Source organism: Vigna radiata, unplaced genomic scaffold, assembly GCF_000741045.1.
Source record: "Vigna radiata var. radiata cultivar VC1973A unplaced genomic scaffold, Vradiata_ver6 scaffold_95, whole genome shotgun sequence".
Taxonomy (NCBI): domain Eukaryota; kingdom Viridiplantae; phylum Streptophyta; class Magnoliopsida; order Fabales; family Fabaceae; genus Vigna; species Vigna radiata.
The window spans coordinates 150,360-165,069 of NW_014543114.1; the positions used below are offsets into that span (position 1 = coordinate 150,360).

Consider the following 14,710-nt stretch of genomic DNA (forward strand, 5'->3'; position numbering starts at 1 on the left):
ACACTGCTTATCATGTGCTCATAAAATGGTGGTTGTAGAGTATTCAGAAATATGGTAGTCATCTCCTTGTCACTCAGAGGAGGTTCTACTTGAGCAGCAATTTCTCTCCACCTTTGGGCATATTCTCTGAATGATTCATACTCATTCTTCACCATATTTTGCAGTTGTACTCTGTCAGGTGTTAGATCCTTATTAAACTCATATTGCCTTAGGAATGCATCAACCAGATCTTTCCATGAGTAGATTTGAGTTGTTTCTAAGGCATGTACCAATTTAGAGCCACACCAGTTAAACTTTCATGGAAGAAGTGAATCAAAAGTTTTTCATCGTGAGCATAGGCTGTCATTTTTCTGCAGTACGTGGTTATGTGGCTCCTTGGGCAAGTGTTTCCTCGATATTTTTCAAACTCTGGCAACTTGAACTTTGGAGGTATCACCACATCAAGAACTAAACATAGTTTTCTAGCATATCCAAATTCAAAATTTTCTTCGCCCTCTATAGCTCTCAATCTCTTCTCCAGCATTTCTAATTCACTCTTGTCGCCCTTAGACTCCGTTGGTGTAACGACATGAGGTGAAGACTTCATCTCAGGTTGTTTTGTCATTATCACACCTGCCACACCTGATTGGGTTGTCTCCTCAAGAATTATGGCAGTGGCTGCCCCGAGCATGTCTTCTACTTCAATTGTATCATCTTCGACCTTTTGAGTGTCGACATGTCCCAAGTTTACTCCTGAGGATAGAGTGTAATTCGGAGGAAGACCATAAGGAGGGAAAGTTTGTGCCCTTGATACTCTTTCTTGCGATCATGATTGATGAGTCGATATTTTATTGATTTCACTTAGTTTATTGTGCTAGAATTAATCAGGGAATTGTGCTTAATTGTCCGGTATTTTCCCGTTTCTACTAATTGTGCTTAATTTGACCGAAAATTCTAATCAAATCAAACTTAATCAGTTTACACTACTAGATAAGTTAAACCACGAGTCCCCGACAACGGCGCCAAAAACTTGTTAAGTCCCTGGCAAGTGTACCAGATCGTTATCAAGTAATATACACGGGTAAGTCCGAGTATCATTTTCCCAAAGGACTCTTAGGCCTTAACTTTCATGTAACCTAATCGCGTAAGACTTGAGAAGATAATAATATTGGTGGTTATATGCAAAGAACGAAAATAAACATGGAATGCTATTGATTCAATTGGATTTGAGAAACTATGGATGAATGATGTTGTTGGGGTTTACAATTTCATCTTATTCACTCTCATATATCTACTCTTCTTATTTAATTCACTTATCTATCTAATTGCCATGCATACTTTCTCAATTACCCTTAAACCAATCCCTTGGTGAAAAAAGCCTATTACTAATTACCGGCTTGCTATCCCTAGCCTCCCCTAGTAACTAATAATGCAATGAGTTTAGAAGCAATTACAATTGACCATCCTACCCCTATCCCTAGGCGATATTGGCATAATCAAGGAATTTCCCACCAGTTCATGATACTACCTTACGTCCCCATATCGATAAAGACAAACATCTTTTACTGAATAAGTTAAATAATAAAAGCATTAAGCGCAGATGAGAACCAACAATTGATAAATAAGTATATGAAAGGACATGAAATAAATAAGAATTTCAATATATGAGAGTTTCAAAAGATTATATTGTTCTCCAACAACAAAGGGTTTAGTTCACCATAATCATGGTGAAACTAGATGAAATATGAAAGAATGGAAGAAATAACCCTAAACTTGGTTGAATGGAGCCTAAGCATCCAAGGAACCTCCTCCAAGGTGTGTGGAATAGCTCTGGACGTTCTCTCTGCCAAAAGAATCCCTATCTAATTCGCAATGGGGCTATATATAAGCCCAAAAAGATAACAGATAGATAATAGAAAGATTTACAGAATCTAGCTAAAAAAACAGACAACCGCCCAGGCGCCTAATTTGACCGCTCAGCGGTTTGCCTCTAGCCGCTCTGACCGCTCAGCGGTCAGTTTTGCCGCTGAGCGGTTTGCCTCTAATCGCTCTAAGTGCTCAACAGACCATTCTGGTGCTCAACGGCTTGCTTGACCCTTCTTTTCATCATTTTTCTCCTTCTTTCATGGGTCTAAGTCCACCTTACTTCACTTCCATCTTTAATTCATCTAAAAACCCTGCAAAACAATGCAAAGCAACCATAATATCTCTAAAACCAACTTTTGACTCTCAAGAGACTCAACTAAGTGTTTTACTTGATTTAAAGCTCATTCTAAGCCATAAAGGGTGTGTTTTACTATCAAATTTAACTATGTAAATAACGATTTTTAGACCGTTATCACAACCCCAAACTTAGAACTTTGCCTGTCCTCAAGCAAACAAGACAAAACCTGACTTTCCACTTCTTCCTCAAATAATTCACACTTTTCAAAACTCCTTTTTCTCATGACAAGTTATTATACAATTTCAAATTTCAGTGGAATCCTACAAAGATGCATGCATGCTTTCGATCCAAATTAGTTCACATAATCAATCTTTTCCCAACAGATGTTTGTTCATGAATGATCAGTCAACTAAACATAGATGTAAACATGGATTTAACAATTCTCACCAAGCAAGTGTTTCACTCAATACTCAAGTGTTTAGGAGGTCACTCTACTCTCTACTGTTCACATGTCACATAAAACAATATTGTCATTCATCTAAAACAATCAACATCTTCACATGCAAATGTCATCACAAGGACTTTTTCCAAGGCTTGTATTGTGGCTGGGCTAACAAGAAAATTTGATTTTCTTGAATACAAAATCCTTGAGTTAAGAGAGTTTAAATCATTATTCAAGGTTCAAGCACACTCTCTTTTTAACCAATCTCACTCATTCCCAACTTTTCCCTTTTTCATTTTACATTGAGTTCACTTTTTCATGCTTTTTCTCTTTTCTTCTTTTCTTTTCTTTTCACATGCATTTTTCTTTTTCATCTTTTGAACTCAATGTTTTTCTTTTTCTTTTGCCTTTTACTTTCCCCATACAACCCCAGACTTGAACCTTTTCAATACATATAATTATTCTCAACCCTAACTCAAGGTAAATCAATTCAAACAATGGTGAACTAAAACCCTTTGTTGTTGGGGAACGATGTAATTCTATTGAAACTCTCTTATATCACAGTTTTTATTTTATTCATAAACTTTAGTTATCAATAGTTTGAGTTTTCTTCTCTATACTTTATGCTTGCATTGTTTAACTCATTCAATGTCATGATCATTGATTTTCTCGATATAGACACATACAGGGAAATCTAGACATGAGGGAATTCTCTTGATTAGCAATATTACCTAGACATAGGAATAGGACGGTCAATTGTTTTAAGCTTTTGTGCACTGAAATGCATGACTAATTGCTAGGGAGACTAGACATAGTAAACTAGTAATTGGGAGTAGGCTCTTTTTGCTGAGACATCGAGTTTAGAGTAAATTAGAAAATTGCATGAACATTGATAACAAAGTTGAACGTAATAAGAATAGTAGATATAAGAGAGTGGATTAGGATGAAACCGTAAACCCCAGCAACACCATTCGTCCATATCTTTATCTGTCAATTGATCAAGCTTTTGCATTTGTATGTTTATTTTAGTTTTTGCATTATAAACTCTAAATTCATTCTTTGTCAAGTCTTAAGAAATCAATTCACATAAACGATTAGGCCTAAGAGTCTTTTGGAAAACGATTTTCAGACTTACTGTCTATTTATCAGTTGATACGATCTATTACACTTGCCAAAATATCATTTACTTTTTATCAACATAATTCAATTTTTGTTCAATTTGATTATTTTATCGAATAAATAATGTCCACTTCAGTTATAATTAAATAAGTTATTAATTTTTGTACTGTATCAATTAATTTTTCAAATAAATATCAATTAATAAAATTAAACTGAAGATTAAAATATATATTAAATGTAAAATAAATTATTAATTTTTGTAGTGTATCATTAATTTTCCACATAAATATCAATTAATGAAATTAAACTATTATTTAATGCAAACTGGCGTTTAGCAAAACGACCGTTTTCTCTCATATACTAGCTTTAGCTTTTTCTTTTTATTGATTGGAGATCCAAGAAAAAAATAAAAATAAAACGTTCCAACTCACACAGATTCTTTTCTCTTTCACACAACACAAGAAAAACCACCACAACCTTATAAATGGCATCACATCACTCTTTGTATGAGCAAACTGCCATCATCGTTCTCCTTCTCCCCATCCCCAAACAAACATGCTTCTCTCACCCTTCTTCACCCTCACTTTCCTTCTTTTCTTCTCTTCTTCTCTCCCTGCGATCTTTTCAACGCCGACATGTTCCAACCTAGTGCCGTTAAGAAATCGCACCGACAGAATCTCCATAACCGACTTCGGAGGCGTTGGCGACGGCCGCACTCTGAACACGAAAGCCTTCCGAGCGGCTGTGTACCGCATTGAGCACCTGAGAAGGCCCGGCGGCACGGTGCTGTACGTGCCTCGAGGTGTGTACTTGACGGAGAGCTTCAACCTCACTAGCCACATGACGCTTTTTCTCGCTGCTGGTGCCGTTATCAAAGCGACGCAGGTAAGGTTAACTCTTCAATTTGGATTATCTGTTTGCTCTTTAGTCTTCCCCAGGTATGGTTAATTCTTGAATTTGGATTCTTCCCTTTTTTCGGTGTTGTCTTTTTATCTTTAAAATTGTATTTATTTTAATATTTTAAAATATATTAAAAATAATTTTAATATATTAAAATAAATATATTTCAGAAAAACTAACACCGAAAATCTTTTACTTCAATGTTTCCGACTGGTTTTATGACTTTTTTTTTTTTGGTTTTAGTTAATTTTGAAGTTGGTCAGGAATATGGTTATCGAGCTCTATTGAAATCTTATACGTTTGAATTGAGTTACTACATTTAATTTTCTTGTCATTTCTTTTTGCGGAAAAATGACATTTTCATATTTCTTACGCAATTTAACATGGAAAATCAGATTTACTAAATTTTAAATTTCTCATAAATTAAATCATAGTATTTTTAACCACTTGTTAATAAATTTTCATAAGTTTGAGTATTGTAGATTTTACATATTTTTAATTAAACGCCTGTTCTTAATTAGGATGATGTGACCGTTTGCTTTTGCTGTCTTAAATAAAATATTATAAATTTATTTAATAAAAAATAAAATTTGATTATCTTTATAAATTATTTTATTTTATTATAAATTAAATACTAAAATGAAATCAATACAATCTTATCAAAATGTGAGATAATGTTTTTGTGATAAAAGATAGTTAGAGTTTCATAACTTTACTTTTACAATCTAATTTCATAATATTTTAATTAAGATAGCAAAACCATATTTAATAAAAAATAAAATTTGATTATCTTTATAAATTATTTTATTTTATTATAAATTAAATACTAAAATGAAATCAATACAATCTTATCAAAATGTGAGATAATGTTTTTGTGATAAAAGATAGTTAGAGTTTCATAACTTTACTTTTACAATCTAATTTCATAATATTTTAATTAAGATAGCAAAACCAGACGATCACATCACCCCAAATTGACAACAGAAATTAAAAATATTTAAAAAATTTGAATACTCAATAAAACGAAATTTTTTAACAAGAATTTGGTTAAAAATACTTAATTTATGAGTAACTTATAAACTTCAATTGAATTATTATTTTTTATTTTTTATGTAAAATCATATAAATGATGACTATGCAAAATAACATCATACCGTTTCACTGAAAAATTTAAAAATTAATTATTTTAATAAAAATTAATTAAAAATATTCAAATTTAGAGATTTATTATTTAATTACGTTTCTTCTTTTCTTAATTTTATTACATTTCCATGTGGAATTTTGAGAAAATATGTCATTTGTTGTGTGGACTACTTTTTTCTTTTTAGGATTATGAGAAGTAGATAATGTAAAGTAATTTTGTAAGGAATTGTTGAGGATATATTATTTTTAGAAACGTTCGAATGTGTTGTTTTTCTTTGATTGAAATTTATTGGATATTCTAAAATTTAGTAGACTTTTATGAACATATTTTTTTATTTAAAATTTTTTAAAAATACTTTTTTTTAAAGATTCTTTTGTAATTTTCGAATTTTAACCTATACAAATTTATTTGGAAAAGGTACTTTGTTCTTAGCATTGTATTTGGTAATACATTTCCTTTTTGTTTAGATTAATTATGTCTAACTTTGCTACTATGTTTTCTTTTTTTAAATTATTAAATCATTAATGTGTAATTTTATTTTGTTCTTTGAAGACTGATTTAATAAATAATTCTTTTAGAAGTTCTGACTATAAACACAATAACGATCTGTTTGGCTAAAATTTAATTTTAAGAAATAACATATTAGTGCTTTAATTTGTTTAAAAGTTAATAATAAATGTGGTATTAATTATTTCTAAAGCAACTCAACTCGTCCATGTATTAAAACTGTTTGTTTGTAGAGGAGAACGACGTAGTCTAATAAAACAACAGTTAATTATTTGATAATATAACTCATTTACGAATTAATTTTTTATTTAAAACAGGATAAATCTCTCATTTTAATTATATCATCTTATTTTAATTATTTAAAGGTTATTATTGTTATTATTATTATTTATATTTGATTTGTAATTTAGTAATATAGATCATAGATTTGCATGAAAGAGCTGAAAAGAATGTAATTATATTATGTAGTAATGTGTTTGATTATTTTAAGTAGTTGCCAACATTTACTATTTTTAAAATTAAAAATATTACAGTTTTAAGATATAATTAAAGATAAAATAAAAGTGTAAAATATAAAAACAATAATCCATTACATACTGTTATAAATTAGATGGAATCCCTCATCGTTTTGAACTTTTCTTCAACGTGCGTTGTTTTCCATATTGCAATTCGTGTGTAAATTTCAGCTGTCTTTTTTTGCTTGGTTGTCTCCCATCTCAGAAAGAGATGCCAGTTATGAACAGATCAGATAACGTGAACCTAGAGACAAATTTAGTCTTGTATAAAAAATTTAAATCAAACACTAAATTCCAAATTAGGATCCGCTATATTAAAATAAAAATCTTATTGTTATTATTATTATTATTATTATGAAATCTTGATATATTATCTTATTGAGATTAACTATGTCGGTGTATATGTTGGAAGCAGACAAAAACACATGTACACTACTGAAAAGAAGAAAAAAATTACACTATTATTTATAAATATATAAATAGTGCGAACAATTTGTGGTATATTATGATATGATACTTGTAGATAAAAACGTGGAGTCTCTTGAGCGCACTTATCACTACAATCAAAGTGATAAAGACTATATAGTTCCTGCAATGTAGAAAGCCATCAAATGCCAGCATATTTCACGGAAGCCCCAAAAATTGAATGCTAGAATGTGATACACCATAGAAGTCACTTCCCATTAATGAGAAAAATAAAAGAAGATCAGATCACGGGTCAATACTCTCTATCTGTGAATGATGAGAGGAACACTGTACATGGTAAAGGGTCTGATATAGTGATGTGTTGTGAATTGATCAATTGGTAAGGGTTTGAGATTATCTTCTTGTCTGAAATATGTAAGGATGAAAATATAAGAGTGTTTAGATAGATAATAGGTTGCCTAAAACTTTGAATTCACATGAATATAAATTATGGTGGGCCAAATGCTGAATGGATGAAAAATATTGATGGGTCCCTTGTCTGCATAGATGCATGTGCATGATATTTAAAGCATTTACAAGTGACAATGGTTTTGTTGGACAGCTGGTTCTTTGGCCATTAGTCATTACTCTTGTCTGCTCAGGATTATTTAGTGAACAATTCAAGCATGATTTATTTATTTAAAAAATAAAATGTGAAATGAGGGGTATCATGTAAATTGATGTATGTTCTTGGATCATTGCAATGCTAAATGGAAAGGACCATGTTATCAGAGATCTGAGAATAATACTTTTTTGCTGACTGACATAGTTTGCTTTACAGATTAACAGTCGCCCTCCCTCTTTATTAGTTAGGAATGCTTTTGTGATCTTATTGTAAAAGTAATATGAATTTTATATTTATTGTTAAATATATTATTTTTATCTCATTTTTATTTTCATTTTTAGTTAATTTATTATTATTTTTTATTTAGTTTATATATTTTATCATAAATAAAATATTTTATGTGTATATTCAACATAAAGGAAATTAATCTTATACATAGTTCTCACTATATTTCACATAGAGTTTAAGGTTTTCTTTTTGAAGAAAAAGATTTTTGTCACCTCTGCTACTATATCCACCATTCCCGTCTACGGCTACTGTCGGTGACATTGCCGTCTATCGCCATTGTCGGGGTTACCGTCGTTTATTGTTGTCATAGTCAGAGTTTTAGTATTGCCTAGTGACAACATGGTTTTGATCATCTCAATCAATCGTCCTAAGAATTTTGTCTTTTAACACCTATGTATGATAACATTGCTTTTACCCATCAACGTTCCCTGTGGGGGAAGTCTGTTTCTAGGAGCTTTGATGAATAAAGCACTCCATTCTTTTGAAGAGCTAATTTTCCACCTTCACTGTTTGTCATTGGTGCGCCATCATTTCTATCGTCTGTTTCTATCGTCTGCCGTGAGGGGAAGTCTGTTTTTATGTGGTCTAATCTAGTCCCTACAATCTATCGATACTAGCCATTGGAGGCCACCACCCGTTACTAATGGTAATCTAGTCCCTGCTCTTCGTCGTTGTCTGCTATTATAGGTCCCATAAGTTACTAATGGCAATCTAGTCCTTGTAGTGTGTTGTTGCCTGACATTGTTGGTCTTCATCCACTATTGATGGTATTCTCCTTTGTGAAAGTCATCTTAGTTGAAGTTTCGCTTGTCCACCAATGTCCAATATTATTCTCCATAATTTTTAGGATTTCTCTCCTGGTTCATCCATGGCTTCTTCCACTAAGTCTCTTTTGACCTCCCTTTTGTCACCATTGTGTTTTGTTAGTTGTTTTTCGACCTATATTTGCTTATCAACTAGATATTAATAATGCATTCTTCAACGGCAATTTGCAAGAAGAGATTTATATGAAGTAACCTCTTAGATTGATTGCTCAGAAGTATTCTGAGTTGATATTTCGTCTTCTATGTTGTCTTTGCAAATCATTCATAATTTGGTGTCACCCGAGTGCAAAAGAAGATATTTTCACTAAGTTTTTATTGATTATATTAATAACAAGCTTGGTACATATGATTTATATGCACTAGCTTGATTTATCTTATCTTTTTATCTTTTATATTTAGTTAGTTTGTAATTATTTATTTGTATTTTAGTCTTAGCCCATATGTTTCTTTGTTATAAATATAATATCTTATATGTATATTCAATACAAGAAAGATTAATCTCATACATAGTTTTCACTTCTAACAGTTATAAACTTAAAAGTAGTGGAATGGTAATTAATAGTGTAATCCTAGACAGTTAGGAGAGAGAGAAGAGAAAATTAGTAGTAAAAGGAGAAATTGTTTTGTATAGATTTAGCATTTGCTACTTGTAAAAAGGAGAAATTGTTTTTGAAGGGTTTCCAAACATGCTAAAAGTACCTGACTGATGGTATCAGTTCCAAAGCTTTGTGACTGTTTCAACATTCACTATTATATGCATGGTGTAAATCTATGTAACTGAACTGTAGCTATCAAACACATTTGGCATGTGTATGTAGTAAGGTAATAAAGTCATATGTTTTGCTTCTAGAAAATGATTGGAGTGAATAATTAAAGTCGAGTGGAAATCAAAGCTCATCTATTATTCTTTCTAACATGATTTATTGTTTTCTTGATAGGAAACATGATAGATAGGAAATCTCTCCTTTTTCTTCCCTAGAACACTCTTTAATGCTCTTCCTCTTTTAGGGAACGGGGCATTGGCCTTTAATTGCACCCTTACCATCTTATGGAAGAGGGAGGGAGCTCCCTGGAGCAAGGTATATCAGTTTTCTCCATGGAGATGGACTTACTGATGTGGTGATCACAGGTGGGTATTAAATCTTTAATATTTTCTGCAAAAGTAAGTTAAGGAGGAATGCTCCCTTTCTTGTGCACTTTATAGACAAACTAACATTAAGTGAGCCTTACCCAATCTTTTCATAGGTGAGAATGGGACAATTGATGGGCAAGGAGATGAGTGGTGGAACATGTGGAGGAAGAAAACACTTAAATATACAAGACCACACCTTGTTGAATTTATAAATTCTCAAGATATTCTTATCTCAGATGTGATTTTCAAGAATTCTCCCTTCTGGAATATACATCCAGTTTATTGCAAGTATGATTGAGCTTACAGAAGGAATTTCTTTTTATAGTATTTTCATTTTGTTCATTACAAGTTGCTTGAAACAGAGACTAGAAAGGAAATCAAGAGGTATAGATGTTTTCATGGACTATAATCTCAAACTCTGTTCCTTCTTTGCAGCAATGTTGTGGTTCGATATGTCACAATCTTGGCTCCTCCTGACTCTCCTAACACTGATGGAATTGATCCAGGTAAGTTCCCTCTAAATAAGCCACATCTTATGCAAATAGTGAAGTAAAAACTTGTAATAAATAGTCAAATCCTATTGCAACCGATTTTACTCGTTGGTATTGAACTCTTCCTTTCCCAGAGAATTCTACCTCGCCTCTTGTTAAACTATTAGATGGAAGGGAAGTATTGAAATTACTAATGTGGTTTATCCTGTTCTGATATATGATTCTATACGTTTTCATGGTGCATGAAATAACAATTCAGCAGCATCAAGTGTCGTGTTGTGATTGCCATGAGGTGTTTTGTAATCTGCATAATTTATTTATGCAGATTCAAGTTCAAATGTCTGCATAGAGGACTCGTACATATCCACAGGAGATGATCTTGTGGCAGTGAAGAGTGGATGGGATGAGTATGGCATTGCCTACGGTCGCCCTAGCTCCGGCATCACCATCCGGCGGCTGACTGGATCGTCGCCATTCGCCGGCATTGCAGTTGGCAGTGAAACTTCTGGTGGGGTGGAGAATGTGCTAGCTGAACACATCAACCTCTTCAACATGGGAGTAGGTATCCACATCAAGACCACCAAAGGCAGGGGTGGGTTTATCAAGAACATCACAGTGGCTCATGTGTATGTGGAGAATGCAAGGCAAGGAATTAAGATTTCAGGTGGGGTAGGAGGGCATCCAGATGACAAGTATAATCCTAATGCTCTCCCAGTTGTGAAGGGCATCACAATAAGGAATGTTTGGGGAGTGAAAGTTAAGCAAGCAGGTCTGATAAATGGACTCAAAAGTTCCCCTTTCACTGATGTTTGTTTGTCTGTTATCAACTTCCATGGTATGAAAGGACCAAGAGCTCCTCCCAATTGGCAGTGTTCTGATGTGTATGGATTTGCTTATCAGGTTAACCCTTGGCCATGTTCTCAACTGAGCAACCAAGAACATGGATCATGTGCCATTTAGAGATTTTCAATCTCTTATACTTTTGTAATAATTGACTGTTTCTTTCATTGAATTCTTATACCTATAATCCTATTGAATCACCATGTTTCCAACTAACTGTACGATATCACATGAAAGAATAATCCCTACCTAGTTTAATATTAATAATATTTACCCAAATTCCATGATGAGAATTTGACTTCTGGCTATCTAAACTATGTTTTCGTCCATCATTTTGGACTGATTTTCCAAAAATGAACTTATCAATTATCTTAAAACTATTTGTTTGGTAAATTTTATATAAAATATTAACCTAAATTAATTAAATAATTAAAAGATGTTTTTATTATTAATGATAAATAATGAATTTATCTATATATTTTGCACTTGTTATTCACTCTGCTTTTTAAAATGAATTTATGTCTATCATCTCGTATTTTTAATATTTATTTGGTTTAATCATTTTGACATCCCTATTTTGGTAGGATTGTCTCAAATTGGTCCTCGGATTTTCTTTTATCTCAATTAGGTCCCTATTTTTGTAAAATTGAATCAATTAGAGTCTTACCGTTAAGTTTAAGTAGACGGCGTTAAATTTGTTGAATCATGACATACTGACAAAGCAAATTTTAATTAGGTGGCATGAGACTGAGTTAGGTGGAATTTTATCATGCATTAAATAATTAAACCTAAAAGTTTTAAATAATTAAACCTAATTAATACTATAACTTCTAACAAAAATATAAATTAATTAAACCTAATCTCTTTCGCCACACACTTTCAGAATCTTGTTCAGCATTGCCGTCTATCACTCGTCGGATACACCGCCTCCACCAGCTTCAGCACCTTTTCCACCGTCGTTGCTCCCAGCTCCGCCTCGCTAACAGCCTCGCATGAAACCACCATCTTCTACAGTGGTCCACGCAGAACTCACTCCCCGAGCCTCTGCACGCCATCCTCCTCCACAGCAAGCACCACAACATCATTCACCCCCCTTGGGTTCTTCAAATTTGCGATGTAGAAAAGTTGATTCACATAAGCGATGCAAACCAAGTCGTTCCCCCAAAACGCACAATCCGCAACGGATGACGGCGACCAGGCTGCTGAAGGGCGCAACGACGACCTTGGTGCGGGCTTGCGGTAATAGTGGTTGTAGAGGAATTGCCACTCCGCAGCGACAAAGACATTGGCCATTGAAGGGGTGGAAAACAGTTCAGGGGAATTGGGAAGAGGAAAGTCGTATACTTTTTTTCCAATTCCTTAGTTAAGTGTTAAAAATGTATAATGGGACATTAGATCTGTGTTCTTTGTTCCTAATTTCTTGAACGCTTGTCCCCAAATTCCACCTCTTGGTCTCCAAAGGCGATTTTGTTGAGGAGGGTGATCAAAGGCATGTTCCTTTTCAAGTATTTGTTTTGGAATGTAGATAAATTATTGTTGATCTTGAAAGGTGTATTCTTTTTAGATTAAGTGTACTGTAATTCTAGTTTTCTGTATTTGGTTGAGTTTCTCAATTCTTTGTGAAGAACTTTCCATGGTAACCAAATTAGCCAACAGGGAAGAACGTTTACTATTTGAGATTCTGTAATATATAAATTCCTTATGTTGTATTGGATGAACGAAAATGAGACAATGATTGCCTGTGTTTGATTAACAGAAAAGATAAGATATTTTTGAATGATCTGGATGAAACCACTGCAACTTCAATTACCTTAACAAGAAGAAGGAAGACTCAAGGATCAAGGAACAAGACAATGCTTTAAATTTCACTTAATGCATAATAAAATTCCACCTAATGCAATCTTGTGCCACGTCATTAAATTTTGTTTCGTCAGCATGCCATGATTAAGCAAATTTAACGCTGTCCACTGAAACTTAATGGTAAGGTTTTAATTGATTCAATTTTACAAAAATAGGGACTTAATTGAGATAAAAAAAAAATACGAGGACCTATTTGAGACAATCCTACAAAAATAGGGATGTCCGAAATGATTAAACCTATTTATTTTAGTATTAGAAAAATAATTAGTAATATATTAAAAAATTAAATACATATTTATAATATTAACTTAAACTACTAATTTGAATTGAAAATTAAACTTTCAGTTTTCGTTATTAAATAATTTTTCTCACAATTGAACAACTTTATTCTAAATCACAAAATTTACTTAACATTTTTCAAAAATACTAAAGTACTTAAAAAATAAATAATTATAACATATCTTGTCAACACTCACACCAACATTTAATTTCATATATTATTTCGTATGTTATATGATCAACTTAATAATTTTGTTTAAATCATTAAAATGTTAATAATTATTTTTTAAATTAATGTATGAATTATTAGTAAAATACTTAATATATAAATTTACCAATTTAGTTATATATATATTTTTTTTGTCAAGTTGTAAAGGCCTGAATTTTTTTTTTAAAGCCATTAGGCCTTAACATTTGGGGCAGTCAGACCCATAAGTCAAGGGGTGCCTTAGCCTTAGCCTTAAGGAAAGGCTTTTCTGAAAATCAGATTTTTCATTTAGCCATTTTCCTTTATCTCTCTAGAAAACCCTTTCTCCTAATTTCTCTGCCTTCTCTCTAAAATCCCAGATCACTAAACCGATCAAATTTTGATTTGAAGGTGTTTCCGCGCTCACTACACCAAGGGCTTCGATTTGAACCGAACGTTTTTTCATTCCAACCAGTAAGTGTGTTTCTCCCTTTTCTTCTCTATTTTTGAAACTTAGGGCTTGGGGTTCTACTGATTTTATGCAGTTAGAACCTCCCTTTTTCTGATTTCTATTATGTTCTAGCTCTAAGAGCTGTGTTCTATCACTAATTCGGTGATTTGTAGGTTCTGTAAGTTCAACGCTGAGTGGGTTCCTCTTAGGGCGTTTTCAATTAGCTGTTCTTTGAGAAAACCAGGTAAGGGGAGCTAATTGTTTTTGTATGAACTTATAATATAAAAATATATGCATATGAATGTTCAACTGGTGTGCTCTTGTGAAATTGTTTTATGACTTTTATTGCATTGGGTGTTATAATTGAAACTCTGAAATTGTTCATGTTGTGATGTGATGAATTTAATCTGTTTTGAATGAGTTTAATCTCTAGAAATGGTGTGTGGTGATTATTATTTCACTGGGATGAGTTTGTTGGCTAAAATTGATCTTGTTGAAAAAGGTTGGAGTAAGGATTCTGTAATGGCATTGATATGGGTAGTAAGTAGGTACAATATA

General features: G+C 32.6%; 1 protein-coding gene across 1 annotated transcript; it reads left to right on the forward strand.

Annotated features, from left to right (window-relative positions):
• Positions 1-4,230: 4,230 nt before the first annotated feature.
• Positions 4,231-11,591, forward strand: LOC106753046 (probable polygalacturonase). The gene is made up of 5 exons (XM_014634831.2): positions 4,231-4,589; positions 9,921-10,041; positions 10,158-10,332; positions 10,480-10,550; positions 10,861-11,591. The coding sequence occupies exons 1-5, from the start codon at positions 4,260-4,262 to the stop codon at positions 11,493-11,495; spliced, it is 1,332 nt and encodes a 443-aa protein (XP_014490317.1). The 5' UTR covers positions 4,231-4,259; the 3' UTR covers positions 11,496-11,591.
• The last annotated feature ends 3,119 nt before the right edge of the window (positions 11,592-14,710 follow it).

Excerpts from the sequence above, each read along its gene's own strand:
- LOC106753046 (XM_014634831.2), top strand. The coding sequence starts at position 4,260 with ATGCTTCTCTCACCCTTCTTCACCCTCACTTTCCTTCTTTTCTTCTCT. Across the intron at positions 10,042-10,157 it reads TACTGATGTGGTGATCACAG|GTGAGAATGGGACAATTGAT; the intron begins GTGGGTATTAAA and ends ATCTTTTCATAG. Across the intron at positions 10,333-10,479 it reads ATACATCCAGTTTATTGCAA|CAATGTTGTGGTTCGATATG; the intron begins GTATGATTGAGC and ends CCTTCTTTGCAG.